At 58.8% G+C, this 25,281-nt stretch overlaps 9 protein-coding genes across 9 annotated transcripts; 6 read left to right on the forward strand and 3 right to left on the reverse strand.

Moving 5' to 3' along the window:
• Positions 1-241: 241 nt before the first annotated feature.
• On the forward strand, positions 242-3,855 carry WHR41_08315 (uncharacterized protein). The gene is made up of 3 exons (XM_069376919.1): positions 242-1,025; positions 1,115-1,214; positions 1,267-3,855. Exons 1-3 carry the CDS (start codon positions 878-880, stop codon positions 3,188-3,190), a joined length of 2,172 nt encoding a protein of 723 aa, XP_069225915.1. The 5' UTR covers positions 242-877; the 3' UTR covers positions 3,191-3,855.
• Positions 3,856-4,754: 899 nt separating this feature from the next.
• On the forward strand, positions 4,755-5,888 carry WHR41_08316 (uncharacterized protein; the record flags this gene model as incomplete). The annotated part of the gene is made up of 1 exon (XM_069376920.1): positions 4,755-5,888. The coding sequence occupies one exon, from the start codon at positions 4,755-4,757 to the stop codon at positions 5,886-5,888; it is 1,134 nt and encodes a 377-aa protein (XP_069225913.1).
• Positions 5,889-8,025: 2,137 nt separating this feature from the next.
• Positions 8,026-9,543, reverse strand: WHR41_08317 (uncharacterized protein). The gene is made up of 3 exons (XM_069376921.1): positions 9,268-9,543; positions 8,647-9,210; positions 8,026-8,587 (listed from the first exon to the last, which is right to left on the reverse strand). Exons 1-3 carry the CDS (start codon positions 9,499-9,501, stop codon positions 8,168-8,170), a joined length of 1,218 nt encoding a protein of 405 aa, XP_069225914.1. The 5' UTR covers positions 9,502-9,543; the 3' UTR covers positions 8,026-8,167.
• Positions 9,544-10,148: 605 nt separating this feature from the next.
• WHR41_08318 (uncharacterized protein) lies at positions 10,149-12,089 on the forward strand (the record flags this gene model as incomplete). Its single annotated transcript, XM_069376922.1, has 3 exons — positions 10,149-10,497; positions 10,556-11,404; positions 11,480-12,089. Exons 1-3 carry the CDS (start codon positions 10,265-10,267, stop codon positions 12,087-12,089), a joined length of 1,692 nt encoding a protein of 563 aa, XP_069225911.1. The 5' UTR covers positions 10,149-10,264.
• Positions 12,090-13,020: 931 nt separating this feature from the next.
• On the reverse strand, positions 13,021-16,032 carry WHR41_08319 (uncharacterized protein; the record flags this gene model as incomplete). The annotated part of the gene is made up of 1 exon (XM_069376923.1): positions 13,021-16,032. The coding sequence occupies one exon, from the start codon at positions 16,030-16,032 to the stop codon at positions 13,021-13,023; it is 3,012 nt and encodes a 1,003-aa protein (XP_069225912.1).
• A 644-nt stretch (positions 16,033-16,676) lies between these two features.
• Positions 16,677-18,156, forward strand: WHR41_08320 (uncharacterized protein; the record flags this gene model as incomplete). The annotated part of the gene is made up of 2 exons (XM_069376924.1): positions 16,677-16,910; positions 16,992-18,156. The coding sequence occupies exons 1-2, from the start codon at positions 16,693-16,695 to the stop codon at positions 18,154-18,156; spliced, it is 1,383 nt and encodes a 460-aa protein (XP_069225900.1). The 5' UTR covers positions 16,677-16,692.
• Positions 18,157-18,658: 502 nt separating this feature from the next.
• On the forward strand, positions 18,659-20,898 carry WHR41_08321 (uncharacterized protein). Its single transcript, XM_069376925.1, has 6 exons — positions 18,659-18,943; positions 19,106-19,176; positions 19,245-19,375; positions 19,443-19,559; positions 19,613-20,468; positions 20,528-20,898. The coding sequence occupies exons 1-6, from the start codon at positions 18,922-18,924 to the stop codon at positions 20,756-20,758; spliced, it is 1,428 nt and encodes a 475-aa protein (XP_069225899.1). The 5' UTR covers positions 18,659-18,921; the 3' UTR covers positions 20,759-20,898.
• Positions 20,899-21,320: 422 nt separating this feature from the next.
• WHR41_08322 (uncharacterized protein) lies at positions 21,321-22,818 on the forward strand (the record flags this gene model as incomplete). Its single annotated transcript, XM_069376926.1, has 2 exons — positions 21,321-22,243; positions 22,311-22,818. The coding sequence occupies 2 exons, from the start codon at positions 21,321-21,323 to the stop codon at positions 22,672-22,674; spliced, it is 1,287 nt and encodes a 428-aa protein (XP_069225898.1). The 3' UTR covers positions 22,675-22,818.
• On the reverse strand, positions 22,646-24,722 carry WHR41_08323 (uncharacterized protein). The gene is made up of 6 exons (XM_069376927.1): positions 24,530-24,722; positions 24,225-24,448; positions 23,958-24,172; positions 23,827-23,888; positions 23,634-23,773; positions 22,646-23,574 (listed from the first exon to the last, which is right to left on the reverse strand). Exons 1-6 carry the CDS (start codon positions 24,656-24,658, stop codon positions 22,797-22,799), a joined length of 1,548 nt encoding a protein of 515 aa, XP_069225897.1. The 5' UTR covers positions 24,659-24,722; the 3' UTR covers positions 22,646-22,796.
• Between the last annotated feature and the right edge of the window lie 559 nt (positions 24,723-25,281).

The following is a 25,281-nucleotide window of genomic DNA, read 5'->3' on the forward strand; positions in this document are numbered from 1 at the left end:
TGAGGTACTGTGCATACAGTGGGAAGTAGTGTATGGGCGTCTACAGTCGCTGGTACCTTATGGTGAGGTACGGCACTCTGCCAGGCACTCTAAGGCACATACCACGCACCCTGCAAGGCCGCCCTCTAAGCGCCCGACCAGCCCGGCCGTCCACGCTCTCGCACGCGCCGCCCCGCTTGGCGCCTCAGGCACGGGCCCCCTCCCGCCGCGGCTTGAAACAGTTTCGAGTGCTTTAGCCCGGCCGCCGCCCGCCGCCCGCGTCGTCTCATCGCCTCGTCTCATCCTCCCAAACACCCCCATCTGCTCCCAGCGCCCAGCTGCTGCCATCTGCTCGCTGCCCGCACTCCACCGCCCGCGCGCTCAGGCACACCAGGCACACCAGGCACACCACGCCCGCTCTCGCCTGACTCTCTCTCGCGCACGCTCCTCGCGCCTCTCGCCCTCTCGCCCTCGCACGCTCCTCGCGCATCCCCCCACCGCACGTCCGCCTGCCTCCCTCTGATCCGCCAGCTCCAGCGACGGCCGGCCCTCGCTATCCACTTCTTTACCTCGCTGCCTCCCCATATCTGACACGCTCGCTCACGCCTGCCCTTCCCTCGTTTCGTCGCGTGTCTGCTGCTTCGTCGCCTTCTCTTCCTCGCCCGCGTACAGACCTGGTTGTCGTACCCGCCGCATCCTCTGCACCTCCTCGCCGCACATCAAACCGGCCCAGTCTGAGACGGGCCCTCTGCGACGCCTTCACCAAACCCAACCTCATCGCCGCCACCCTCACCAAACACTCACCACCCTCACCTCACCTCACTTCACCTCCGTCGCGCAGTCGTCCGGCCCGCGTCCGGCACAGCGTGCCCTGCCTCACCGCGACTCGCCTTCCGCCATGTCCGCCATCTACCCCTCACAGCACCCGCCGGCCATGATGCCGCCGCAGCAGCGCCCTGTCGCCCCGGAGACTTTTTTGCTTGACCAGGATGCGCAGCAGAGCTTGCCTGCAGACTCGGTCGTTGCATTGCAGCAAGTCGACAACCGTACGTCCTGCCTCTAAAGCTTGCCCCTCACTTGCGCCACCAATGCGCGAGATCGCAACGCAGACCCAATGGCTGACCCGCATGCGCAGTGAAATACTTTCTCATTTCTGCCCCCGTCGACTGGGCGCAGGACCAATACATCCGAAGATTCCTCCTTCCCACTGGCGAATACGTTTCTTGCGTTCTTTGGTGAGCTTTGGCGCCGATCACCCTACCACTCCGCAATTCTAACATCCTCCAGGAGCAACCTCTTCCACATCTCGGGCACCGACATCGTGCGATGCCTGTCGTTCCGCTTCCAGGCCTTTGGCAGGCCCGTCAAGAACTCCAAGAAGTTCGAAGAGGGCATCTTTTCCGACCTGCGCAACCTCAAGTCCGGCACCGACGCCTCGCTCGAGGAGCCCAAGAGTCCCTTCCTTGATTTCCTTTACAAGAACAACTGCATTCGCACCCAGAAGAAGCAGAAGGTCTTCTACTGGTACAGCGTCCCTCACGACCGCCTTTTCCTGGATGCTCTGGAGCGCGACCTGAAGCGCGAGAAGATGGGCCAGGAGGCCACGACCGTAGCCGTCAACGAGCCAGCGCTCTCCTTCGAGTTCGACTCTTCGCAGTCACTCTTCGAGCAGCTGACCAAAGCACAACAGAGCTCTCAGTCAACATACCCCACGCAGCCGCAGTCGCTTCCTCAGTCTCAGAGCGTGTCACCCATGGTTCGCGCTGCCGACTCCATGCCGCCGCCGCCATTGATGCCCCAGCAGCAGCTCATCGCAACTACATCCATGCCCGCTCCCAGTATGCCCATGCCTACTGCCATGCATGATGATTCGATGTCGCACATGCCAACCTACTCCCAGATGGCGATGCCTCCGATGCCTTCCCAAATCCAGAGAACGCGCGAGCAGTCAGTGAACCCGGTTTTTGATCGCAACGGCGTCCCTCTCTCCCAGATTGGCAACAGACACAGCTCGATGCCAGCCTACATGGAATACTCTCCCGCCCCGTCGTTCGTCTCGTCGCACTTCGAGGACTACAGCACTCGTGGTCTTTCTTACGAGCCGCTCACTCCACCCCAGCACGCAACGGGTATGCCCAACGAATCAGCCTACATTGCCAACGAAGACACCGGCTTGTACACTGCGATTCCTGAAGTCGGTCTGCAGCAGCCCTTCAACCCGCTCATGGCGGTCGCGTCGAGCTTCCCCGGGGCTCAGTACCCCTCCATGGCCCGCAATTTCCAGCCTCAACAATACTCCGTGCTTGAAGGCTCACCTACCTACAAGCAGCGCCGTCGCCGCTCGTCTCTCACCTCTGGAGCCACCGCTCACGCTACTCCCACTCACTCAGCCACCGCATACACACCTCATCGCCCTAGCGACCTGAGGAGATCCGTCTCGCAGTCTGTCGCTCCCCAGCCCATCCCTGAGGCGCAAGAGTTGGAAGCGTACCACGACTCGCCGGCCAGTCTTCACACATCCCAGAACCAGAACCCGATGATGCAGGGTGAGCACAAGGAGCTTCTCGATCTTTCGCGTCAGGGCACTCCTCAGGGCGAGACCGTGGCTGAGGACTATGCTCAGAGACAGCCGATGCCCATGGTGCACAGCGAGGACTTTGCCAACTACGAAGCTAGCCCGAACCGCGGTTACAGGTCTATGCCGCAGCACCACGCCGTTCAGAGAACCGCCAACGGTGTCTTCCGTCGCGCTCGCAGCGCTACTCTGACAGAGATGGCTCCCTACCCACAGAAGAGCCACTCTTGCCCAATTCCCATGTGTGGCCGTCTCTTCAAGCGCTTGGAACACCTGAAGCGTCACGTCCGCACGCACACCCAAGAGCGTCCTTACGTCTGCCCTCTCTGCAGCAAAGCTTTCTCCCGCTCAGACAACCTCGCCCAGCACCGCCGCACGCACGAGACCAACCCGGATGCCATTGCGCCTTCGGAGGAAGAGATCGAAGAGGAGCGCGACGCGCTCAACGACGCCCTCGCCGAGAACATGAGCGGCGGCCAGAGCAGCAGCCCGTACCAGCCAGTAGCCATGTCCACCGGCCCCGACATGCAGATGGGCATGCCGCCGACTCACCTCGACATGAACAACCTCTCCAACACCGGCATGAGCAGCTCTCAGCAAATGGTCGGCGGCGCCGCAATCGGCGACTACCAATGAACCGGCCCACATCAGCTCGCAGCATCTTCTTGACTGCCTTGCTCGCTGGTTCGGCTCGGTTGCTCAAGTGGCATTATCTTCTCTTCGACCGATCACTGTTTGATCGCCTTTTTCTTTGAACCACTAGTGCGCTTTAACATCGTTCAGATACCTCTGGTTCTTGTTTGGTTTTTGAATCACGCGCGCTGGCACTGTTTTTCTGCGATCTTCTTTCGCCGGGGCATGGGCAACGCACGGCGTCCGCGGGGAAAAAGCTTGGGGCGGCGCACCGGCTCTGACGAATATACGCCGCGGCTCTACATTTCGTCTTTCTTAATTTTTGCGGCTTGCTGCGAGCAATGGGGATGGAGGGGAGGACACTGGATATCATGCGAGGTTGGGAAAACGGTTTGAGTCGGCGCTCAAGCATAGCGACTTCAAGGCATTTTTCACGAAGTCTGACGAGAGCGGGAGGGAAAAATGGAATGGAAGAAAGGCAAGGACTCGCTGTTCCCCTGTCGGCTTTGCGGGTTGGTTGGGGGAATCAGGACGAGGCGGTCTTCGGAAGGAGACCGGGAGGGCAGGAACTGGGACTCAGATATGGTCAGGGAAGGGAATGGGGATTTGATAGCATGACAGGATATCCTGGAGGAGAGGAGCGGAAATGAAAATTGATTTATTATGAGCTTCGATTCCGCTGTCATGACTTGCGTGAGGTGCCTGAGGTTGCTGTGTTGCAGAGGCATTCTCGCGTTATTGCTAGACGTCGGACAGCTACACCGTCTTCGGCACACGTGGCCGGGACCTTGCCGATCGACCACCATCCGGTATTGCATCTCTCGCCTCGCTCCCAAACCCGACCACAATCCACACGCACGCGCAGTCCGGCTACCGCACCCACTCACCGGCTCAATTACATCGCACATACGTCCACAACACCAAGACCGCCCAAGGAAGGCCCTACGACATCAACGCATATCACGAGCGCGCCAAGGATACCTGCGCAAACCCTCGCCAGCCGAAAGTTGCCTGTTTGCGCCAATTCGCCTCGGCTCCTGCCATCCATCCTTCCCTGTTCGGAACCGGCAAAAGTCGCGTCGCAAAGCGATCAGCAACCCCGGATTGTGGAGGCCCCGCAGGGAGAGCGAAAGCATGATGAGTTGATGGTCCTGAGTTTCGTTCCTGGTTTTGACTTCGTCATGGCCTGGGGGCTCCACCATTTTTCCACCAAATGAGCGCCTTCCCCGCAAACGAGGGCGAGGGCGCACGGTGTTGGACGGACCTCGTGCCCTAACGTGAGCCGCTGCAGCTAGGTAGGTTCTCTCTTAAGGTGTTTATGTGCAGTTTGCCGCTGAGCCTCGACCTCCGGCTGCTTGGGTCTCTTCGTCTTCGGGATGTGGACTGCCAGCGCTGGATGATTAACCGCGTGGGTATGGACATGGACTTCACTATTTTCCACGCGACCTAACGTGTCGCCGATCACCTCGCCAGGCGAGGATATAAACTCCATGCTCGCCAGGCCATTGACCTCCAGATTCCACCACCACCGCCACCACCATCACTTCCAGAGAAGCACTCGCCCACCATGAGGCTCTCCACGCTCTTCCTGTCTCTCCTCCCCCTCGTCTCCGCCGCCCCCGGCAAACCCAAGGCGCCCAAATACTTCTCCAACCGCGAGATCTTCACCCCGCCCTCGAACGCCAACTGGACGGACCCCAAAGTCCTCTACGCGCGTGCCGCGCAGCTCGACGACAACACCTTCCTCGCGACCTGGGAGAACTACTCCCCGGAGCCCCCCTCCGTCTACTTCCCCATCTTCCGCTCCACCGACGGCGGCTACACGTGGAGCGAGTTCTCCCGCGTCGAAGACCAAGTCAACGGCTGGGGCCTGCGGTACCAGCCCTTCCTGCACGTCCTCGCCAAACCCCTCGGCGGCTTCCCAGCCGGCACCGTCCTGCTCGCCGGCTCCTCGATCCCAACCGACCTCTCCCTGACGCAAATCGACCTCTACGCCTCGACGGACGCCGGCAAATCCTGGGCCTTCGTCTCCCACATCGCGTCCGGCGGCGAAGCCCGGCCGACCAACGGCCTCACGCCCGTCTGGGAGCCCTTCCTGCTCGAGTACAGCGGCAAGCTCATCTGCTTCTACAGCGACCAGCGGGACCCCCGCTACGGGCAGAAAATGGTGCACCAGACGACCACCGACCTGAAATCCTGGGGCCCCGTGGTCGACGACGTGCGCTACCCGACGTACACGGACCGCCCCGGGATGCCGACGGTGCAGCAGCTGCCGAACGGGAAGTACATCATGGCGTACGAGTACGGCGGCGGACCCACCGATACCGACGCCTACGAGTTCCCCGTGCACTACAAGATCTCTTCGTCGCCTGAAACCTTCGACGCCGCGGAGGGCCAGAGGCTGGTGGCGACGGACGGGACGATCCCCAAGGGCTCGCCGTACGTGGTGTGGAGCAAGGAGGGCGGGAAGAACGGGACGCTGATCGCGAGCGCGCACAGCAGCGGGGACGTGTATGTGAACAAGGGGCTGGGCGAAGGGGAGTGGGTCGCTGTCAAGACGCCGCAGCCGAATGCGTACACGCGGTACCTGGGTGTTGGGAAGGATCAGAAGAAGCTGATGATTATGGGGGCTGGGCAGTTGCCGCCGAGCGAGGACAATCAGGTTTCTGTTTCTGTGGTGGATGTGAAGAAGCTTTCTTGAGATTGTGGTTGGGTGGGGGAGATGGTGGTGGAGGATGCTTAGATGGTTGATGGTTTGACGCCAACATGATGAGTAGATATTGCATACATGCCATGCCAATCAAAAGGGCGAAGTCCAGCTTGCGAGCCCAGTGAACGCCAAATCTCCCTTCTCGGATCCCAAAGGTGCAGAAAATGTGCTTTAACCCCTTCGATCACCTCACCCCACCACCACCGCCCTCAAACCTCCACCTCTCCCCTTCCAACCTCCCCAACACCGCCTCCCTCAACCTCCCCGCAACAGCAGGGTAATACTCCTCATAGCCTATTGCCACCGTCAGCACATCGCACTCCAGACCCTCAAAACCCCCTCCCAAAAAAAAAAAAAAAAAGAAAGAGAAAGAAAAAAACTCACTCCTCTCCCACCTCTCCCTCGCCCTCCCCCCACCAGCACTCCCCGCCGGCGCACCGGCCCAAAACCCCCTCACGACCTCCCCGTGAAACTCATCGACCGCCCTCCCCTCCGCCTCAGCCAGCTCCTCCTCCGCAGCGGCGTGCGCAGCGAGACAGCTCTCGAGGCCGGCGATGGAGCGCACGAAGCCGCCGTCGTCGGCGCTGCGCAGCACAAATTCTGGTTCTGGAGGGGAGGCGTAGAGCGCGTCGCGGGAGGACTTCTTTCTCTGCTGCTGGCGGGGCGGGGGGGAGGAGGATGTGGTTGTGGTTGTGTTGGCGGGGGTGGTGCCGCGGCGGGTGCTGGCTGTGGGTTTGCTGGTGCGGGCGGAAGGGGCGAAGAGGGGGTTTTGCGGTTGGGACTGGGGGTGGTGGCGGAGGCGGGAGGTGCTGGCTGTTGATGTTGGTGGGTTTTGTTGGTGGGCGCGGGCGGCGGCGCGGAGGTTGGGCGGCGCGATGGTTGGGTGGCGGAGGGGGGCGGTTGTGAAGGGGTCTGGGGCTGTGGTTGTGGAGCGGGTTGGGGGCATTTTTTTTGTCGGAGTGTGGTGATGATTCGAGGTGGGAGGTCGTTTTGTTTACGCGAGGTGCAGACTGTGGGTGAGCTTGTTAGCTGTGTAGCTATGGCGTGGTACCTGCGTGGCGATCAGGATGTGCGGTTCCTGCATTGATGGACCCTGGTACGTCGCTAACGATCTTCGCGTGGGGTAACGGTGGAGCTTGAAGTAGTGTGGAGCTCTACATACATACATGCACATACAGCATGCACGACGATGTTAACGCCTGCATCACATGTGCGATCGACAATAACACCAACTGCGCCATCACTCGCAACAACACCATCACGGGGCACAACACCAATACAACATGTGCACGCCAGGGCGAAGAGACTGACAGATGATTAACGATCAAGGATCAACACGACCAATAACATCAATCACATTGCGAACACCACCACCGACACCACCAACAACCACCAAAACCCTCTTCTCCAACCACCTCGCAAGCGAAGTAAATCGGTGAAAAAGGTAAAAAGTGTTCGCGTCAGCCAGAGGTAGTGCGATACTGGCGACACTAACCGGCGAGGCATCGGCAAGCCGAGAGGCCCCCCCAGTGGTTCCAAAGAGTGAGTGATAGACAAAAACTGGCCGTAGCCAGGTTTCAGCGATCAAACTGAAAAGAACAGATACTACACATGATCTAAGCCAAACGGCAAAGAGAGCTGGGGAGGGAAAGGTCGAGTCGTTGGGCGGCGGGGGAATGAGGTACTTCTAGTCCGGGAAACCGCGCTAGCGGCCCGCGAAGGTGCCTGAAGGGTGCCTGGCAAGACCGCTCACTGAGTCGGGTGAGCCGTGCACTCTAGGCAGCAGCGACATGGGTGCCTGAGCAGCCTGACCAAAGTGTTCACTCTAGGCAGCAGGCGTTGTGGGTGCCTGAGCAGCCTGACGAGGGTGTGCAACGCTCGGTGAGCCGGCCGGATGCGGAGCACGTGATATGGCGGTGATTTGAGCCGGAGTCACGTGTGTAGAGGCAGGCAGGTGGTCGAGGGTCAGAGGCGTAGGCGTTGTGGTTGCAGGGATGTAAGGTGATATGTAGCCCACATAAGGCGATCGCCGCCATCGATCGACGTCGGGAATCTGCACCGCGGACCCTTGCGACGACTGAAGGGTGCTTAGCCTTGCGATCTCACGTCTATTGTTCGTCGGAGCCAGTGTCACATCGAAAAAGCGGTACACAGATGATCCTGTGCTCGTAAACGTACACTACATTGTATCCAAGATTTTGCCCAACTTCGACATGCCTGTGCCAGAACGTAGCCAAAACCCGCAAAATGCTAGACCAAACAGAAAACCCTCAAACCGCCCGCCCAAAAATCGGCTCCTCCGACCTCTCGCTCCGAATACTGTGATCTCTCGGAGTCTCATCGTGGCCATCATCCGCCAGCCTCGAACCCAACCACCCATCCCCCGACTCCCTGCCCCCAGCCCTCTCATCCCGCACGACATTATAGCTATGCCGGACCCTGATCGCCGACGACAGCTTCCCGTCCTCCGAGGCCTCCAGGCTCTCCAAGCGCACGTCCTTCGGCTGCCCTGTTCCGCCGGCGGTGTTGTTGTTGCGGGTGCCGCTGGTGGAGACGAAGGTGCTGTCGAGGAAGGCGAAGACTTTGCCGAAGAAGGGCTTGAGAGCTGGGACGGAGAGGGCGACGAGCGTGGAGCCGATCTCGGCGACTTCGATTGTGAGCAGGGGGTTGTATGACCAAGATTGGTCGGCCTGGGAAGAGGGATTAGTCGTGGAGACTGGAGGGGCTGAAGACGCGAGGAGAGACTTACGTTCCACTGCCCTACGATGACGAGGTACATCCTGGCGGAGGATATGGCGATGACGATCAGGCCGGGCATCATGATTCCAGCGAGCTTGATCTTGTCCGTCGTGGCGACCTTGAGCTTCTTGATGATGAAAGCCGGGATGGTGAACAGCGCCAGGTCGCAGAGAAGGGAGATCACGCTGTTCGTCACGTAGACCAGGCCCCACTGTATGCAGGTGTAGTCTGCGTAGTTGGCCTCGAACGTGTAGGGCCAGTAGGCCGTCACCGGGATGCAGTGGAAGATGATGAGGGCCATTTGCGGGATGTAGAGCGCTATCATCGTGATGGCTGTGATACGGATCGCCCATGTCAGTTTGCGGTGCCGATCTGCGATTCTGGCGTAGAACGCGAGACCTGACAGTCTGCCGACCAGCAGACAGGTCGTGTAGATGAGATGCGCCCAGAAGTCCAGCACTTCGGTTTTCGACCTGACCGGGTCGGTCATGACATATTGGATGTACGCGAAATGTCTGCCGGAGCCGAGGTGAATGAGAACAATTGAGAGTACGACAAATGCGATGAATGGAAGCTTTGCAGGATGTCAATATGCGTGTTCCGGCGTGAGATTGCACCGCAACCAACTCACCATCGCCCCGAAGGCAAGCCAGTCATCCAGTCCGAACTTCCCAGAGAGCGACAATCGAGCGTAGCATCGCAGGGCCATTACCACGCTGACGAAGCTAGCGATGAATAAGATCGCTATAACGGCCGGTCGATCCCTACTCTCCTGGAGCAGGGCGAAGGTGACATCTGGAGGTATGTCATTTGGCTGCGCAGCTAATGCGGCCTTGATGGCCTCCGTGTTGGTTGGAGATGCCATCGATTCTGTGGCATCAACAGATCGGCGAGGGTGGCAAGGCGCATTGCCTGCGAAATACTGCAGCGAGAGGGACTACCGCCGAACATAAAGACCGCCAGGCGCGCGTCCAGCCGGACGACAAAGGTTTGGTTCGTCCATGGGAACTCGCAATCCAGGATAGAGTTCGCCCGATGGATGCATGGGCGAGACATCCGGAAAGTGAAAGGTGACGAGACCCATGTCGCGGAACTTTGCGAGGCCTGCCTTATCTAGTGCATTGCACCATCTCCCTGCTGAAGATGCGCCGATCGCTTGACGTGCATGTGTCTACCGTGCGACCAAGGGCGATGCCACACACTTTTCGATAGCCGGCAGTGCGACAGGAGGCGTGAAGTCGGCGCATCAGCAGACGGCCAGCAGGCGCCACTGCAGATCCCACCGGCCAGCCCTCCGCACTCGGTGCAACAACAATTGGAAGGCCGGAAGGCCTGAGGGCGGGGCGCCGCCACGACTTGGCCTCAGCGCCTCAGCCCTCGAAGACGTCCCAACTCAATGTCGATGGGCCCTCGGTCCTAATGAAACCTTGACAGATCCCTGGTGTCGCCTTGCATATGTATTGGCACTACGCTCGGTAGCTTGCGCTATGGGCACGCCGCAAAAGGTTGACGACGGAGGTGGCTTTCCCTGCAATTGACTTGTACCTGGCCGAAGCTACATCTTTCTCCATCACGTCTTGTAAGGCTCCCTGCATTCATTAGGTTTGCTGTTGCTGTACGACACCAAGATGGCGATCACGTCCATTGCGATATGCCTGTTCGCGGCCCTGGCAGGGCGTGCAGCTGCCGCTAACGACTCCCACGTGGCGGCCATGTTCGCCATGCCTGATTGCAACGGCTTCCCGATCGAAGATGTCTCCATCGATGTCTTGCAGGACTACATGTCCTCCGGTAACCTGACTTCCTCGGACCTGGTTGGGTGCTACATTCAGCGCCATCTCCAGACGGACTTCTACATCAAGTATGTCACGCTGGAATCATGTCTTTCAATAACATCACAGCTAACAATGTACGCGCAGCTCGGTGCTGGAAATCAACCCTGATGTGTTCAGCATCGCCAAAAAGCTGGACAAAGAGCGCAAACGCGGCAAAGTCCGGTCCAACCTCCATGGCATCCCGTTCCTCGTCAAGGATAACATCGCCTCCAAGGACAAGATGCAGACGACCGCCGGCAGCTGGGCGCTGCAGGGCTCTGTAGTGCCACGCGATGCTTTCGTCGTGAAGAAGCTCAGGGAGGCTGGCGCCATCCTCATGGGCAAAGCCACCTTGAGTGAGTGGGCGGACATGCGCAGCAACAACTACTCTGAAGGTTACTCTGCCCGCGGCGGACAAGCCAGGAGCTCCTACAACTTCACCGTCAACCCCGGCGGCAGCAGTTCCGGCAGCGCGATCGCTGTCGCCAACAACGTTGTTCCTTTCACGCTGGGCACCGAGACCGACGGTAGCGTCATCAACCCTGCGATGCGCAATGCCGTCGTCGGCATCAAGCCCACTGTCGGCCTGACATCCCGCGCTGGCACGGTCCCCGAGAGCGAGCACCAAGACTCCATCGGTGCCTTTGGCAAAACCGTTGCCGACGCCGTCTACGCCCTGGACGCCATATACGGCGTCGACGAGCGCGACAACTACACCCTCGCGCAAGCCGGGCACACGCCTGACGGCGGCTACGCGCAATACCTGAGCAAGTCTTCCGCTCTGCAGGGAGTCAAGTTCGGCATCCCCTGGGATTCGTTCTGGAAGTACGCCGATGAGGAGCAGCTGGGCGTCCTTTCGGAGATCCTGGACCTCCTTGAGGAAGCCGGCGCCACCATCACCAACGGCACCGAACTGCAGCGTCCCGACATCGTCAGCCCCGACGGCTGGAACTGGTAAGTTCTCGCATCCCACCCAACCATCTCCCCCCTCTCCCTCTCCCAACCCCGCAATCTAACACACCCTCCCAGGGACTACGGCACCGTGCGCGGCTACCCCAACGAATCCGAATACACCTACATCAAAGTCGACTTCTACAACAACATCGCCAGCTACCTGTCCGAGCTCTCCTCGACCTCCATGCGCTCCCTCTCCGACATCGTGCAATACAACATCGACAACGTCGGCACCGAAGGCGGCACGCCCGGCATCCACCCGGCCTTCGGCTCCGGGCAAGACGGCTTCCTCGCCTCGCTCGAATCACAGGGCATCCAAAACGAGACGTACTTCCAGGCCCTCGAATTCTGCCAGCGCACCTCGCGCGAGGAAGGAATCGACGCCGCGCTGGCCAGCGCCGGCGGCCAAGACGCGCTGCTGCTGCCGCCGGACGTCGCGCAGGCGGTGCAGATCGCCGCGCAGGCCGGCTACCCGCTGATCACGGTGCCGGCGTCGGTGCACAGCGAGAGCGGCATGCCGTATGGGCTTGCGGTGCTGGGGACGGCGTTCAGTGAAGCCGGGCTGGTGAAGTATGCGAGTGCGATTGAGGACTTGCTGGTGGGGAGTGGGTCGGAGTATCAGAGGGCGAAGACGAGGCCGACGTGGGGTGGGTATCTGGAGAGGAATTTGCCGGTGCCGTTTTGATGGGTTGGGAGGAGGGAGATGGGGAGGCGAGCCGAGGTGTGCTGGGTGGGCTTAATGTTGAGTCATGGGTTGCTTAAAGATCGAGCATGACCTCTAAAGATGTAGTCACATAAAACCCAATAATTAGAGAAGACAGTCCTCTACGACCGATACAAGGCATATGCTATGCTAAGCGCGTGAATTGCATCCCCACATAGAGAGTAGAAACACACGAAGCATCATACTGTCAACCCATCAATCGCTGAAGGTTAATGTGAAGACTTATTACACACAACGCCCCTCCCGGGCTTCACGGGGGCAGGCTCGGATCGGTAAGTAACAGTAACTAAATCGCATTGTTTGCCTCTCATCTCGCAAAAGGAATCCGCGCATTCTCATCAGAGAAGTCAGCCATCCGTCTATGCAGTGAGAAATGCCAAGGGTTAGCAGGGTTAGGGTTGGGGTACCTCATCTCCCTCAGCGACACAACCTCGACGGACATCTAATCGTGACGTTTCATTCGGCCAGCAAGCAGAACACAGTTAGAAGGTCGCAGGGTGGAGACCTCTTCGATCCCTTGGTAGAATGTGGGAATGCGCGGCATCATGAGGAACGGCACGTCTGGAGGTTAATGAAGAAGTGTCATTTGCAGGTGCGTGTCGGATCGCGGCTCAGAATCAATGATGAGGTATTGACAATCTATTCATAATGCTACTGTGATGTGCCTTTCAAAGCAGGCGCATATGCCAATCCCAGCTCTCAAGCCCACCAATACCAAAAGAACAAGCCATGCATGCCGCAACAGCATTTCCAGCACCATGCAACGCCAGGAACAATACAATAGGGTATCAACATCGCCTCCACCCACCAACCCGGGCAGTCTCTCTCCAAAGACCTATATCATATCGTCGTGACAACCCCAAAGCCAACCCAATCACAAAATGAAATAAAATCACATAACAACACACCTCTCCTCCGCCTCCTGCACAGTCCCCGGCTGCGCATGCGGCCTCCGACCTCCATGCCCACCCTGTCCCGCTCCCATCCCCTGCCCACCACTCGCAGCCGGAAACCCACCCGGCGGCGCGCCCTGCCCCTGCCCACCGCCGAGCAAACTACTCCTCCGCCTCCCACTCACCCTCCTCCCGCCCTGCTGCTGACTCTGACTCTGCTGCTGCTGCCTCCTCAGCGCATCGTAAGTATTCAGCGGATGCCCGGGCAGCTGCGTAGCATTCGCGTTCGCATTGGGCCCGGCGGCGCCGCCCTCGCGATAAGGCCTGTCGTTCGCAGCCTGCTCGTACGTGGGCGGGGCGGTCGGATCGCCTCCTGTGCCACCTCCTCCGCCACCAGCTTCAGGGCGATTTGCAGCCGGCCTCGGCCCGCCACTACTAGAAGGCGGGCGCCCCCCGTTGCCGGACCTTCGGGGCGGGATCGCGGGCGGGCGGCCCTCGTTCTGGCGGGAGAGGTATTGTTCCGACAGTTCCTGCTCGCGGCGGCGCTGGGACTCGGCTTGGCGCTGGCGGTCTTCTTCTTCTTCTTGGAGCTGGAGGGCGAGGGCGAGGTCGTGGTCTTCTTGTTCGGAGAGGGAGGGTTGGTGGGTTGCGGGCTGTGGGGAGGGATTGGCGGGGGAGTGAGAGGAGGTCGGGCGGGGGCCGGGGAGGGGAGGCGCGAGGTCCGCGGCGTTGGTGGAGGGTTGCTGGGCTTGGGCGTCTGGTCTGCTGTTCCTGCTTGGAGGGACGGTCTGCCAGCCGTCGTTGTTGGCGCCGGCGGAGGAGGCTTGATTCGGTCGGCTGGCGTCCTGGCTGTGGCTGACGACGCGGAAGTCGCCGCTGAAGAGCTCGCTCGCGGCGCCGTTGACGTCGACGAGGCTCTCCCAGACGATTTCGTCGTGCGAGCCGTAACCAGCGTCGGTGACAAGGGTCATGAGCCCGCCGTAGGAGGGTTCTTTGTAGACGGTGCTGAAGTGGTCATTGCGGAAGAGGATTGCGATCTGGCCCGGTCGGAGCGTCTTGGAGATCGTCGAGAGGCCGTGGTCGGTCAGCTGGGTGGGCCAGGACGAGAGGAAGCTCTTGATGACCTGGATGTCCTGGAGTGCCAACTGTTCCTGGTCGGACAGACCTTCGGCGCGGAGTTTGTCTTCCAGCTCGAACTCGAGAAATTGAATGTTTTGGGCATCTTCGAAGCTCTGTGCGGACCGCTCAAACGCTGCGTAAGCGCCGGTGTCCTGCGCAGGAACCCAGCCGTGGATGAGCGGGATGCTGAAGGTGGAGTACAATCGCATTTCCTTGGTCTCTTCGAATGCGCCAGCCTTGCTCTGAGCTCTGTGCATTGGGTGAGTCTGGTTGAGATCGGGTGAGTGGCCATCCAGGGACCCTCTAGGGGCATGGACAGGAGTGATGAAGCGCGGGTTGACGTTCATGCCTGTGTGGAGAGCCAAAAGGAATGAGTACAGCTCGCTCACATCAGGGAGCTCCTGCGCGGAGTCGCCTCGTCTGCCAGACATGAGCTCATCGAACACCGCATCTAGCAAAAGGCCCAGGCTGACTTGTTCCCGGGTCCTCAACGCCTCCACCAATGCAGTGTCTAGGTTTGGCGGTGTGCTGAGTACCAGAGCATTTACTAGAGCGAGCAGCGGACACGGGCCATTCGCGTTCTGCATAAGAATGGGAGACTGCCGCATGGCGCCTGACTGGTCCTTCCAATTGATGTGCTTGATTGGGTAATGCTCATTTCGCTGCCTGCTTGCCTGGGTACGCGGAGTCTCGGGATTTGCGGGGATGGATTGTGATGCGGTCGTGGCTGGATGGGATACGTCGATTGGCGCTGGTACATTCCTTTCAGGTTTCGGCGGAGACGCAGTTCGCTGCTGGAACAATGTCGTAGCCGGCGTCTCGTCATCATCGATCAGGCTATGACCGTGGTTTGTATGAGGTACTGGTGGCACTTGAGGAACGCCATCTTCTTGAGGATACGGAGGCGATTGCGCTGAAGAGCCGGGAAGAGGCGGCGCTGGTGGTGGCACTGCCGCATGATCGTCCCATTTTTGCTCCGGCGTAGGCTGCTCCCACGGATTTACTGATGCGACACTCTCCGTCCTCTCGGTGATTGCTGACAGAGGAGGCTCCTGTATGCGTGATTTTGGAGTTGTCTCTGGCACGCTTGGAGGTTCATCACTCGATGGGTAGGGAGGTGCGCCAAGTGACATCTTCGACAATTCATCGGCGGGAGTGTGCACGGCTGGCAACTCAGCAGGCGCATCAGGTGGAGGATTGATCGGCGGAGGTGGGTTTGCAGATGCACCCCATGGAGTGTAGTTCTTGGCTGTTTGCTGCCATGCAAGATGCTGCTGATCTTGCGAGGGAGGTATATGTTCAGAGTCTGGTCGTGAAGCTGGCGCACTGCCTGTCTGCTGAGTGTTGAGATAGGGATTGTTCGACTCGAAGCGACCGTTGGGTTGCTCAGGTTGCTCCTGAGGTCGCTGAGTTTGTGACCAAGGGTTGGACTGTGCCTCCTCTTGATAATTTATGCCTCCATCTTGTGATCTTGCAGCCAGCGGGGCCGAAGCGCCGCCGGTAGGGCCTGGCCTGAGAGAGGCCGGAAGCTCTTCCTGTTTGTTCTCGCCATTTTCATTCTGCATCGCCTTTTGCTTCCCTGGTGCTATCCTGAGCGGCGGAGGAAGCTCATTCTCATCCGGAGTTTCGCGATCATCTTCGTCAGGCGAGTCCCACGTGCCATGCGAGGACACGTCGGAATCTCTACGCGGGCGATTCTGAGCTTCTTGCATGTCGATCAAGTCGAAGGCGGGAGAAGTGCCTAGATTTGGGGAGTAGATGCTGTTGGTGCTGCCTGGGATTTTGTTGCTGTCAAGAGGAGTCGCAGGGTAAGGCGGGTTGGCAGTGTCTTGCGAAGCGTTGTTTGCTTGGGAGGTTGAGACCCGCGGGCCGACAGGCTTTCTTGTCACCATGATTGCAGGCTGGTCTCGGGTTGAAAGGCGGGCTGAGTGAATGAGGGAAATGCCGTTGTCCGTGTATCCCAGCTGGGGAGCTGCCAAGGTGGGTGTAAGCTTGGTATAGGCAACGCTTTGACAAAGGGCTGGGAGCAACGCGACAGCGCGCGCGATGGATGACGGCAGGGACAAGAGAAAATAGGGGGATTTGAGGGTGAAAGAAGGAGAAGGTCGATTAATAGATGCGAGGAGGTGGAGGCGAGGACAGCATCCAGGCAGTCTTTACTGCGCGGTTCGCTTGAAGGCCGCCTGGGCGCGTTCGCTTGTTGGACATGACGTTGGCTGTGGCGCAGTTGAACCTCGAGCGTGAGCTTCTCCACGTCCGCCCGACAGCCCTGCCATGCCGCCCTGCCGAAGTCCGTAGCGCCTGCTCAAGGACGATATGGATACATGCCTTCTGCGGTGTGAACCTTTGTTGTAATGCTGAGCTCAAGATACAGGATAAATGGAGTGCTTAAAGCAAAAAACACCCTATCAACCCATCGTAACAAAAGCCTTCGAAACGTCATGATTCAGGCATCTTGATCTGCTTGTGACCGCAAAGGCCGTCTGCAGGCTGCACAGCCATAGCCGATCGACGCCACACCTGGGGAATTTTTGCGAGTGAATCAACGTCCAATGCCCGAACGAGCTCATGTGAGAAGTGACCCTGCTCGCCTGAGGCAAAGCAACACCCTTGCAATCACCCTCGAAAACACACACAAAATGTCTGATTCGTCCCTGCGCATCCTCCTCGTCGGCAATGGCGGCCGCGAGCACACCCTCGCCTGGAAGCTGGCCCAATCGCCGCTCGTAGATACAATTCACATCGTTCCCGGCAACGGCGGTACCGCAGCGTAGGTGCGCCCTGATTCACGCCTTCTCGTCCTTCACGACCCACGCCGTATCAGAACACGGCTGACCGCATCATCCCACAGCGTGCCCAAATGCGTCAACGGCGCCGGCGTGTCGCAGGAAGACTTCGCCGCCCTGGTCCAGTACGCCAAGGCCAACAACCTCAACTTCCTCGTCCCGGGCCCTGAAGCGCCCCTCGTCGCCGGCATAACCGACTACTTCGAGGCCAACGCCCCCGATGTCAAGGTCTTCGGCCCCAGCAAAGCCGCCGCCCAGCTCGAGGGCAGCAAGACCTTCTCCAAGGACTTCATGAAGCGCCACAACATCCCAACCGCGCGCTACGAGAACTTCACCTCCTACGATGCGGCCCGTGCGCACCTGGACGCCATCGACTACCGCGTCGTGATCAAAGCCGACGGCCTCGCGGCCGGCAAGGGCGTCATCCTGCCCGAAACCACCGCCGAAGCCCAAGCGGCCCTCAAAGACATCATGGTCGACAACGAGTTCGGCGCCGCGGGCAACTCCGTCGTGATCGAAGAGCACCTCGACGGCGACGAGATCTCCATCCTCTCGCTCTCCGACGGCCGCGCGATCCTCTCGCTCCCGCCCGCGCAAGACCACAAGCGCATCGGCGACGGCGACACGGGCCCCAACACCGGCGGCATGGGCACGTACGCGCCGGCGCCCGTCGCGACGCCCGCGATCCTCGCCGAGATCGAGGAGAAGGTGCTGCAACCCACCGTCCGCGGCCTGCAGGCCGAGAAGCTCCGCTTCGCCGGCTGCCTGTTCACGGGCTTCATGCTGACCTCCTCGGGCCCGCGCGTGCTGGAGTACAACGTGCGGTTCGGCGACCCGGAGACGCAGTCGTGCCTGGCGCTGCTGGAGTCGGACCTCGCGGCGCTGATGCTGGCGAGCACGAACGGGACGCTGGCGGAGCAGAAGCTGGCGCTGTCCGACCGCCACGCGTGCACCGTCGTCGTGGCCGCGGGCGGGTACCCGGGCAGCTACGCGAAGGGCACGCCGATGAATGTCTCCGAGCCGAAAGAGGACGGCGTGTACGTGTTCCACGCGGGCACTTCGCGCGACGCGCAGGGCGCGCTGAAGACGAGCGGTGGCAGGGTTATTGCTGCTACGGCGACGGGGGCGACGCTGAGGGAGGCGGTGGATAGGACTTATGAGGGCGTGAAGCTGATTCAGTTTGAGGGGATGCAGTACAGGAAGGACATTGCGCACCGGGCGCTGAAGTAGGGGATGAGATATGCTTGATGGGGTTGATGAGATTATGAAGTTTCGGGTATAGATGAGAACAAAAGTTCGTGCGTGTATGGCTTCATGCTAGCATATTTCTGCAGTCGAAGGTAATCATAGAAGAGTCCAATGGTCCGATAAGATGACATAAAAATTGTGAGAGCGATCATCAACCTTTCGTCTTGTTTCCCCCAGCTCACATACCTAACGAGCCTACTGGCATATAACATGATCTCGCTCTCGTGCAATATTGAGCGAGGGGTTTGAAGTTCAGATGTACCATATTTGCGATAAATCGATATTCAGCCGGTGGTGCCTTGCAGACATGGACGAGTCAGTACCGTAGTGCTGACGGAACATTCCCATCTTCGCCGACTCCCGGCCACCAATCGCGCGAAACCTGCAGCGAGCCCACGACATCGATTATACCCGATCACACTAGACAAGACCCTTTCGCCGAGGGTAAATGAACGAAACGAACAACCCTCCACAGCCCACCAACGGACCAAAAGCCGACATCATCGCGCCCCACCTCCACGGTCTCCATTCTCGCGCGGCGAGCCAAGTCGGGCAAGCCGACTGTGGATCTCTGCCTGGCGGGGGTCGCGGGCTTTTGCCCATGCGTTGAGCGGCTCCGTCATTGCTGTTTTGGTGGTGGTGTTCACTGACTACTTCACTTACTTGTACTTCACCTTTTGATAAATCGGTTGCTTGCTGAATCATAGAAAGATAAAAAGCATAGAGGACCAGAAGAAGAACACAAACATGGAGCACGACACCAAGACGCGTGAGTCGCTCCGCCATCTACTACCCCTCTGTTTTTTGTTTGGCGGGGCTTCTGAGGCTGCGATCCGTTATTTTATGGTGGCGGCATCACGAACACCATCTCGAAAAGCTGCCCCGGCGTCCTGGCGAAAACACAACATACGCTGACACTCTCTTCGTCCAGCCCCGTCTCACACGGCCGACAAGAACTCCTTTGGGTACTACTCTGCTCGCGACAGGTGGCCTATCATCCTCGTACGTCTGCCGAGTTATTCACCCTTAAATAAAGCCGTGTCAGATATTAACGCAAACACTCTTACCAGACGGGCGCCATCGACGACGTGCACAAGGCTGTCTCCGCCGAGAAAGACGGCGAGAAAGCCGAGGAGGGCAAGGCAATCACACAGGCGCTGGCTGCCCTCAAGTATGAGATCCAGCATGATCGTGTCCTGACGTGAGTTTTCATTTCCCCTGCTTCGCTTCTTGCCGACGAAAAGAGACTGATCAATTGCAAATTGCAGGCCCCTTCCTGATGATGGCGGTGCCGATATCGCCGGCTACAACAAGGAGATCGAGCAGCGCGGCAACCCGACTTGGTTCAACGTGACTTGGTTGTTCTCGGAATGCTACATGTACAGGTATTATTCCCATGTTCTCATAAATGCCATGGTCGATTGCTGACTCCTCCCAGGCGCATTGCCACCTTGTTCCGCCTGTCCAAACACTGGAAGAACTACGACGTCTTCTTCAAGCAGAAGCAGAGCACTTTCCGCTCCTCCCGCGCCGGCGTCATCGAGCTGTCCAACCACTACAACGAAGTCCTCAAGACCCTCAAATCCAACGAGTCCGCCCTCGCCCACGTCTCCGAGGAAGAGCGCACCAAAGCCGAGGAAGCCCTCTTCGTCGAAATGGGCGAGATCTGCCTCTGGGGCAACGCCACCGACCTCTCGCTCCTCATGCACCTCTCCCTCGAGGAAATCCAGAAACTTCAGGGCGCCGAGTCGCGCAAAGCGAACCAGGAGAAGATCATCGCGAACGACTTCCCGGCCGCCTTCCGCGCGCTCAAGGAGGCCCAGCGCAGCGGCAAGAAGGAGCGCCGCGTCGACATCGTGCTCGACAACGCGGGCTTCGAGCTCTTCGTCGACCTCGTCCTCGCCGGCTACCTGCTGGAGTCCGGCCTCGCGACCAACATTGTCCTGCGCCCCAAGAACATCCCCTGGTTCGTCTCGGACGTCGTCCCCGCCGACTTCGCCGACACGCTCAACGTGCTGCAGAACGCGAAGGAGTTCTACGAGACGCCTGGCGACGACGGCGTTGCGCCGCCTAAGCTTGCGCCTGAAGAGGAGCAGGCTATCGATGGCGTGTTCAAGCACTGGAGCAGCCTTTACGCTGAGGGCAAGATCACGCTCCGTCCTAACGAGTTCTGGACGCACGGCGGCAGCTACTGGCGCATGCCGGCCACTGCTCCCGCGCTGGTCGAGGACCTGAAGGAGAGCGAGCTCATCATCTTCAAGGGCGACCTCAACTACCGCAAGTTGACTGGCGATGTAAGTCTTCTTCCCAACCCAATACATTTCTCGAGAACCAGCGCTAACTATCGACCCAGGCTCTCTGGGACCCAACCACCCCATTCACAACCGCCGTCGGCCCTCTCGGCCCCGGCTCCGGCCTCCGCATCCTGTCCTTCCGTACCGTCAAAGCCGATGTCGTCGTCGGTCTGGCTCCTGGCAAAGACGAGGAGCTCAGAGCTACTGAGGGCGGTGGCGGAGACAGTGGTGCGAGGAAGTGGGCTTGGGGAGGCAGGTGGGCGGTTGTCAGTTTGAGCGATGGCAAGTAAGCTGATAGAATAAGATGATGTGCATGACGGATCAAAAATGGCATAGACGTATATAGACGAAGGTCAGGTTGGGATGATAGATTCAAGATGGGATAACGAAATAGAATAGAGAAGCAAACCTTCAACAGGAATTATGATAATCGTTGTCTGGTCTTGATGCGTGCTTGTTCGGTGGCAAGGAGATTCAGGCCACTATAGACATACCGCTCGCACGACGAAAAGTTTGCACCAATGCCTTGGACACGTCCTTGTGCCACGATTTTGGTTACTTGGTAATGTGAGTAGTCTTCAAAACCCTCATCGACCCCACAGTTGTCTCCATTGATCAATGGAGAGGGGCGTTCTTGGCAGTCAACATCCGGCTTGCCGACACCTCTGCCGATGCGATAGACCGACTTATATGCGTCGCCGACAACATAAAATTGCAAAAGGCACGCAGTTAAGTTCATTGGAGTATTTAGCCGTAGGTTGTTTTACGCATTCTTCTGGTCCACATTGTCATCTGCTTCCAATTAGACACTCCGCCACCCGCAACCCGCGATCCACACCTTGAGACGAGATCATGGACGATACAATACAACCCTACAAAATCAATATCCCTCAATCATCGATAGACGATCTCAATGAGCGCCTCCGCCTGGCTCGCTTCCCTGACGAACTCGACGGCGCAGGCTGGGACCTCGGCGCACCGCTAGCAGACATCAAACGCCTTGCAACCTACTGGCGAGACAAATACGACTGGCGGGAATCGGAAAAGAAACTCAACGACCTTCCTCACTTCAAAACAACAATCACCGTAGACGGTTTCGACCCGCTCTCAATCCACTTCCTACACCAAAAATCCCCTGTCGCCAACGCCATCCCCCTCCTCTACATCCACGGCTGGCCCGGCTCCTTCCTCGAAGGCACCAAGCTCCTCTCCTCGCTCACCTCCCCCAGCACCCCAACCGACCCCTCCTTCTCCGTCGTCATCATATCCCTGCCCAACTTCGGCTTCAGCGCCGCGCCCACCAAACGCGGCTTCGCCCTCAACCAGTACGCCGAAGCCTGCCACCGCCTGATGCTCAAGCTCGGCTACCCCCAATACGCCACGCAAGGCGGCGACTGGGGCTACTACATCTCGCGCACGATGGCGCTCCTCTTCCCATCCGCCGTGCGCGCGACGCACATCAACTTCGACTACGGCGGCGGGGCGCCCTCGTTCGCCGCGCACCCGCTGCTGGCGCTCGAGCACAGTCTGCGGCCTTACTCGGAGCGCGAGAAGGCGGGGCTGGAGCGCACGAAGTGGTTCATGGAGGAGGGGAGCGGGTACCGGGCGATTTCGGCGACGAAGCCGCAGACGCTGGCGTACGCGCTGGCGGACAGCCCGGTCGGATGGTTGGCATGGGTGTACGAGAAGCTGGTGGAGTGGACGGACGGGTATGCGTGGACGGACGAGGAGGTGTGCGAGTGGGTGAGCGTGCATTGGTTCAGTGAGGCTGGGATGTGAGTTCTGAGCTTCTGGCCAGAAGTCAACCCTTTCTTCCAAACATCCGTGTGCTAACAAATCCAGCGCCGCGACACTCCGCATCTACTACGAATCCACACACCCCTCTCCGAAACCCTCTCTCTCCAGCCCAGAACCAACGACCCGCACTCGCACGGGCGAATGGATCCCCGACGTCCCGATCGGCTACAGCCACCAACCTCGCGAACTGCGCATCGTGCCCTCGACGTGGTACCGCAAGCTGGGGACGATAGTGTTCGACAGGCACAACGAGTCGGGCGGCCATTTCTGGGCGTGGGAGAAGCCGGAGAGCGTGGTGCGCGATTTGAGGGACATGTTTCGAAAGCCTGGACCGGGGCAGGGTGATGAGAAGGGGGAGGGCATTGGAGGGGCGTTTGGGGTTGTAGAAGGGAGGGATGGGTATGCCTGAGTTCTTTACAGAAGCGATTCTATGCAATAGCCCACATCGTTTCCAGGTGTGTAAGGGGGTTTTAGCAAACGACCAGAGCCGATGGATAAAGACACTTCGTGTCCGAATCCCGAGCTGCGTCTCTAATCGAAAAGCTTAAACCCACCCGGCAGCTGCTTCTGAAACACACCTCTAGGATCATACTTCCTGCTCACAGCTCGCAGATGCGCTACACTCTCCGGGCCATACCCCCGAATCGGATCCTGCCAATCCGCCGCATAGTTGAGATACTCATACTCATTGAACAATCCGAGTTCACTAGCGCTCGCTCTATTCTTCGCGAAAAGCGCTTTGGCCTCTTGCTCGATGATCTCATCGTCCGCCTCGGTATCCCAAGAGACATTGAGAAGCGCGTTGAACAGATTCCCGTCAGCTGCGCCGAGACCGAGCGAGTTGCCGCCGCGAGCGGCAGCTTTGGAAGTGATGGCCGTGGGCATCGGCTGGAAGGTCAGGCTGAAGGCGAGGTTCGGGACGTGTGAAAGGGTCTGGGCGGTGGCATTGGTGGCGTCGAAGATCTTGGACATAAGCTCCGCCGAGTTGGCGAAGGTTGCTGTGACCATCAATTGGCGGCGGCCGGAGGGGCTGGATTCGGCGATCTCGAGGGCGAAGTCCGTGAGGTTGGAGATGCGCATGGTGGAGTAGATCTGCGGGAGAGAGGTGAAGTTCTGGAAGAAGGGTGGGTTCTCTTCTGCTTTGGTATATTGGATGTTGTTGGCGATGATCCATGTTTTTTCAGCGGCCGAGAAAGCGTAGCTGTTGATGAGGGCAGCGTATGGGTCGTAGTTTGAGCTGCCAGCGAGGGCTTCGAAGGCGGCGAATTGCGCGTCTTTAGCGCTGATGTCGTTCACAATTGATCCGCCCCTACCGAAAACGATGAGAACTTGGTGATGGTAGCGTTCGTTCGAGAGGCATTCGCTTACCAGAACTTGCCCTGCTTGAACGCCATCGATTCAAATTCGGTCACAATGCCGAAGTTGTTAGAGCCGCCCTTGAGAGCTTTGAACAGATCGGGATGCGAAGCTTGTGTTACGTTGGTGAGAACACCTGAAGCTAAGACAATCTGTGACCGACCGTGAGTGAACTATTCAGTGACTGGATGGATGGAAGACCTACTTCGAAGCGAACCACTTCGTCGCAAACGAACCCGTATCTAGGAGAGAAGAAAGATACACCGCCTGTGTTGCTACGTCAGTCATTCATACGTACAGCGCCCAGGTACGGTGCTGATCTGTGGAATCACTTACCTCCCAAAGTCAAGCCACCAACTCCCACCGAAGCTACTCGCCCGCCCCCGATGGCTATGCCCAGGGCATCAAGCTGGGAGTACACCTGAGCCCAACGGTTGCCAACGCCGACCGTCACTGTCGACAAGTCCTCAGACGGCGAGACTCTCTTCAAGCCGCTCAGGTCGATCGTAATGCCTTGCTGAATGTTCGCTGCTCCCGCAAAGGGTGTGTGACTAGGAAACTATCAGTTCCGCAACTCGCATAGATACATCGTGACAGACATACCCGCCGCTTCGGACAGCGAAGTCGCATTTGCCTGGTAGAAATCGGCCTCCGATGTTGAGCAGGGCCATGGCGAGAGCGACATCATGGCTTTCGGTCGGGGAGACCACACATGTGGGACGCAAGTCTTCTTCTTGGAGGCTCCAATACGAGGCCAAGGAGTCATTGTAAGAAGAGCTGCCGGCGTAAGAGACTTTCTCAGGAAGAGCGAGTTTGAGAGCGGCACACTATCGTTTGTCAGCAATCTCATCCAAATTCCGAAGAAGACGTCGACGAGGTCATCAACTGATCTTGAGAGCTGAACTTACGCAGGTCTTCCCCTGCGACAGAAAGCCTTCAGCTGCCGTCTCAGACATTGCAGGCGCCGCAGATGACATGGACGCCTCAACCCGCCAGCTTGCCAATAGAGGCAGCATGGAAATGAGTGAGCCCTTCATGCTCGCTACTTGATCTAGATAAGAAGAGGTAAAAGTGACCGTCGCTGCGAGCGAGAGGGAAGGTGAGATAGGATACCATTTCTACGAACAGCATTATTTAACAACTCTCTTCGGCGCCGGCGCAAGGCTTAATTTTAGCCACATGTGCCATCGAATGCAGGGCTTCTTGACCGGTCCCCAAATTTGCATAAGACCTTGGCCACAACCTGCCAAGAAGTGCGCAAGCTGTGGTTAGTAAATGCTGCGATTGCGGATCCCCATATTGTGTGGCTGAGAAACGAGACGGCAAGTGGTCCAGCGATTCGTGAAAGTTGAAAAGGATTCGTAGCCGAGCTGAAAGGTCGCGTTAGCGAGCTGCAGCGAAAGGCACAGCCTTCCAGCTGACAACCGGTCAAAGTCAAATCCGGGTATGAGACGGATTTGCGGTGACGCTATTGACGATTTTACATGCTCACTACCGCGGCATTCATGGCGAGGTCCGAGACGAACGTATATTAATCCGGGGAAAAAGAATAATGATAAAGACTCAGCCGCATGAGGCGCGGCGAGCTGTACCTGAGGTTCCTGCAGCTCGCCAGCTCGCGTCTGATAAGCGAGCTGGAGGATTTCCAAGGTATGGCAGC

Source organism: Cladosporium halotolerans (assembly GCF_011745625.1).
Source record: "Cladosporium halotolerans strain TM138-S3 chromosome Unknown Sca44, whole genome shotgun sequence".
Taxonomy (NCBI): Eukaryota; Fungi; Ascomycota; class Dothideomycetes; order Cladosporiales; family Cladosporiaceae; genus Cladosporium; species Cladosporium halotolerans.

Excerpts from the sequence above, each read along its gene's own strand:
- WHR41_08315 (XM_069376919.1), top strand. The coding sequence starts at position 878 with ATGTCCGCCATCTACCCCTCACAGCACCCGCCGGCCATGATGCCGCCG. Across the intron at positions 1,026-1,114 it reads ATTGCAGCAAGTCGACAACC|TGAAATACTTTCTCATTTCT; the intron begins GTACGTCCTGCC and ends CCGCATGCGCAG. Across the intron at positions 1,215-1,266 it reads TACGTTTCTTGCGTTCTTTG|GAGCAACCTCTTCCACATCT; the intron begins GTGAGCTTTGGC and ends AACATCCTCCAG.
- WHR41_08317 (XM_069376921.1), bottom strand. The coding sequence starts at position 9,501 with ATGGCATCTCCAACCAACACGGAGGCCATCAAGGCCGCATTAGCTGCG. Across the intron at positions 9,211-9,267 it reads GGCTTGCCTTCGGGGCGATG|CTTCCATTCATCGCATTTGT; the intron begins GTGAGTTGGTTG and ends CATCCTGCAAAG. Across the intron at positions 8,588-8,646 it reads TCATCGTAGGGCAGTGGAAC|GCCGACCAATCTTGGTCATA; the intron begins GTAAGTCTCTCC and ends CCCTCTTCCCAG.
- WHR41_08321 (XM_069376925.1), top strand. The coding sequence starts at position 18,922 with ATGGAGCACGACACCAAGACGC. Across the intron at positions 19,177-19,244 it reads ACAGGTGGCCTATCATCCTC|ACGGGCGCCATCGACGACGT; the intron begins GTACGTCTGCCG and ends CACTCTTACCAG. Across the intron at positions 19,376-19,442 it reads CAGCATGATCGTGTCCTGAC|GCCCCTTCCTGATGATGGCG; the intron begins GTGAGTTTTCAT and ends TGCAAATTGCAG.
- WHR41_08323 (XM_069376927.1), bottom strand. The coding sequence starts at position 24,658 with ATGAAGGGCTCACTCATTTCCATGCTGCCTCTATTGGCAAGCTGGCGG. Across the intron at positions 24,449-24,529 it reads TGTCGCAGGGGAAGACCTGC|TGTGCCGCTCTCAAACTCGC; the intron begins GTAAGTTCAGCT and ends GACAAACGATAG. Across the intron at positions 23,575-23,633 it reads TTCAAGCAGGGCAAGTTCTG|GGGCGGATCAATTGTGAACG; the intron begins GTAAGCGAATGC and ends CGTTTTCGGTAG.